Below are 1016 nucleotides of genomic sequence, written 5' to 3' on the forward strand. Positions count from 1 at the left end.
GCCTGCACGCGCGCTGGGCCCGTGCCCTGTGTTCCGGCGCCCGGACCGACCTGGGCCTTCTCCGCCAGCAGCTGCCCTGGCTTTCTGAGCAGGACCCCACGGACACGGCTCCCTGGGAAGGTGGGCTGGCACGCGCCGGGCCTGAAGGCCTAGAACTGGGGGCAGGGGTGGCCCCAAACGTTCTGTCCTTGGTCAGGGGTGACTTCCCCATTCGGCTGGAGGAAGAGCAGCTGGAGACCGTGCTGGGGCTCTTGGAGGTCGTCTCTGCCCTGCGGCTGGACAGCCTCCCGGCCGCCTGTCACGTGCACTACTTCATGCTACTGCTGTCCACGGCCGCGGCCAGGCCCGCGCGGTCCTGCTCGTCTTCACTGACCCTCCGGGTCTTGGCCACCTGCTACCGGCTCCTTGGGTCGCTGCAGAGAGGGCAGGGCGCCCGCCTAGTGCTCAAGGTCATGTATGGCAGCGACATCTTCGAAATCGTCCTGACCTCGTTGCTCAAAGCCAGCAGCGGCCTCCGCGTTGACCCGGATGAGCCGGCCTGGGCGGAAGTCCTGCAGGTGGTGGGCACGTTCTTGGAGCAGCTCATGCAGATGCTCGTGCAGGCGAAGCTCAGCCTGGTGCTCAACTTCGGGAAGATCGTCGCCTTTCTGTCCGGGCGCGATGTGCACGGCGGGGCGCCTCCGGGCCAGCGGTCGGAGACCGAGAGCCCCCTGGGCCGGCAGCTGCTTCTGGTGTCTTCGACGGCGGTGTGCCAAGTCCTGGGGCCCTTCGTCCGCGAGCGAGTTGTTTTATTATGATTACTATGATAGTGACGTGAAATAATTCTCCCTGCAGCCTTAGTCCAGTATAAGTGTTCCAGCACTAACTGCAGCAGGGACCTGATAGGAGGCTGCTAGCTGAATCCAGACAGAGGGTGAGAGGAAGCCAGAACTGGGAAGTAATTGTCAATTATGTTAATCGGCATGGCTGTTTTCAGTCACCCTTTAGATTTCTAGAGTGCGGGGAACATCTGCACG

The 1016-nt window shown here is 62.7% G+C and overlaps 1 protein-coding gene across 1 annotated transcript in view; it reads left to right on the top strand.

Moving 5' to 3' along the window:
* URB2 (URB2 ribosome biogenesis 2 homolog (S. cerevisiae)) overlaps positions 1-1016 on the top strand; it is a 16093-nt gene that overhangs the window by 6600 nt on the left and 8477 nt on the right. Inside the window, exon 6 of the mRNA XM_025039056.1 lies at positions 1-782. This exon is cut by the window's left edge and continues 17 nt beyond it. Within this exon, the coding sequence (XP_024894824.1) occupies positions 1-782 (782 nt within the window). The remainder of the gene's footprint in view (positions 783-1016) is intronic.

This window comes from Pteropus alecto, unplaced genomic scaffold (genome assembly GCF_000325575.1).
Source record: "Pteropus alecto unplaced genomic scaffold, ASM32557v1 scaffold189, whole genome shotgun sequence".
Lineage (NCBI taxonomy): Eukaryota > Metazoa > Chordata > Mammalia > Chiroptera > Pteropodidae > Pteropus > Pteropus alecto.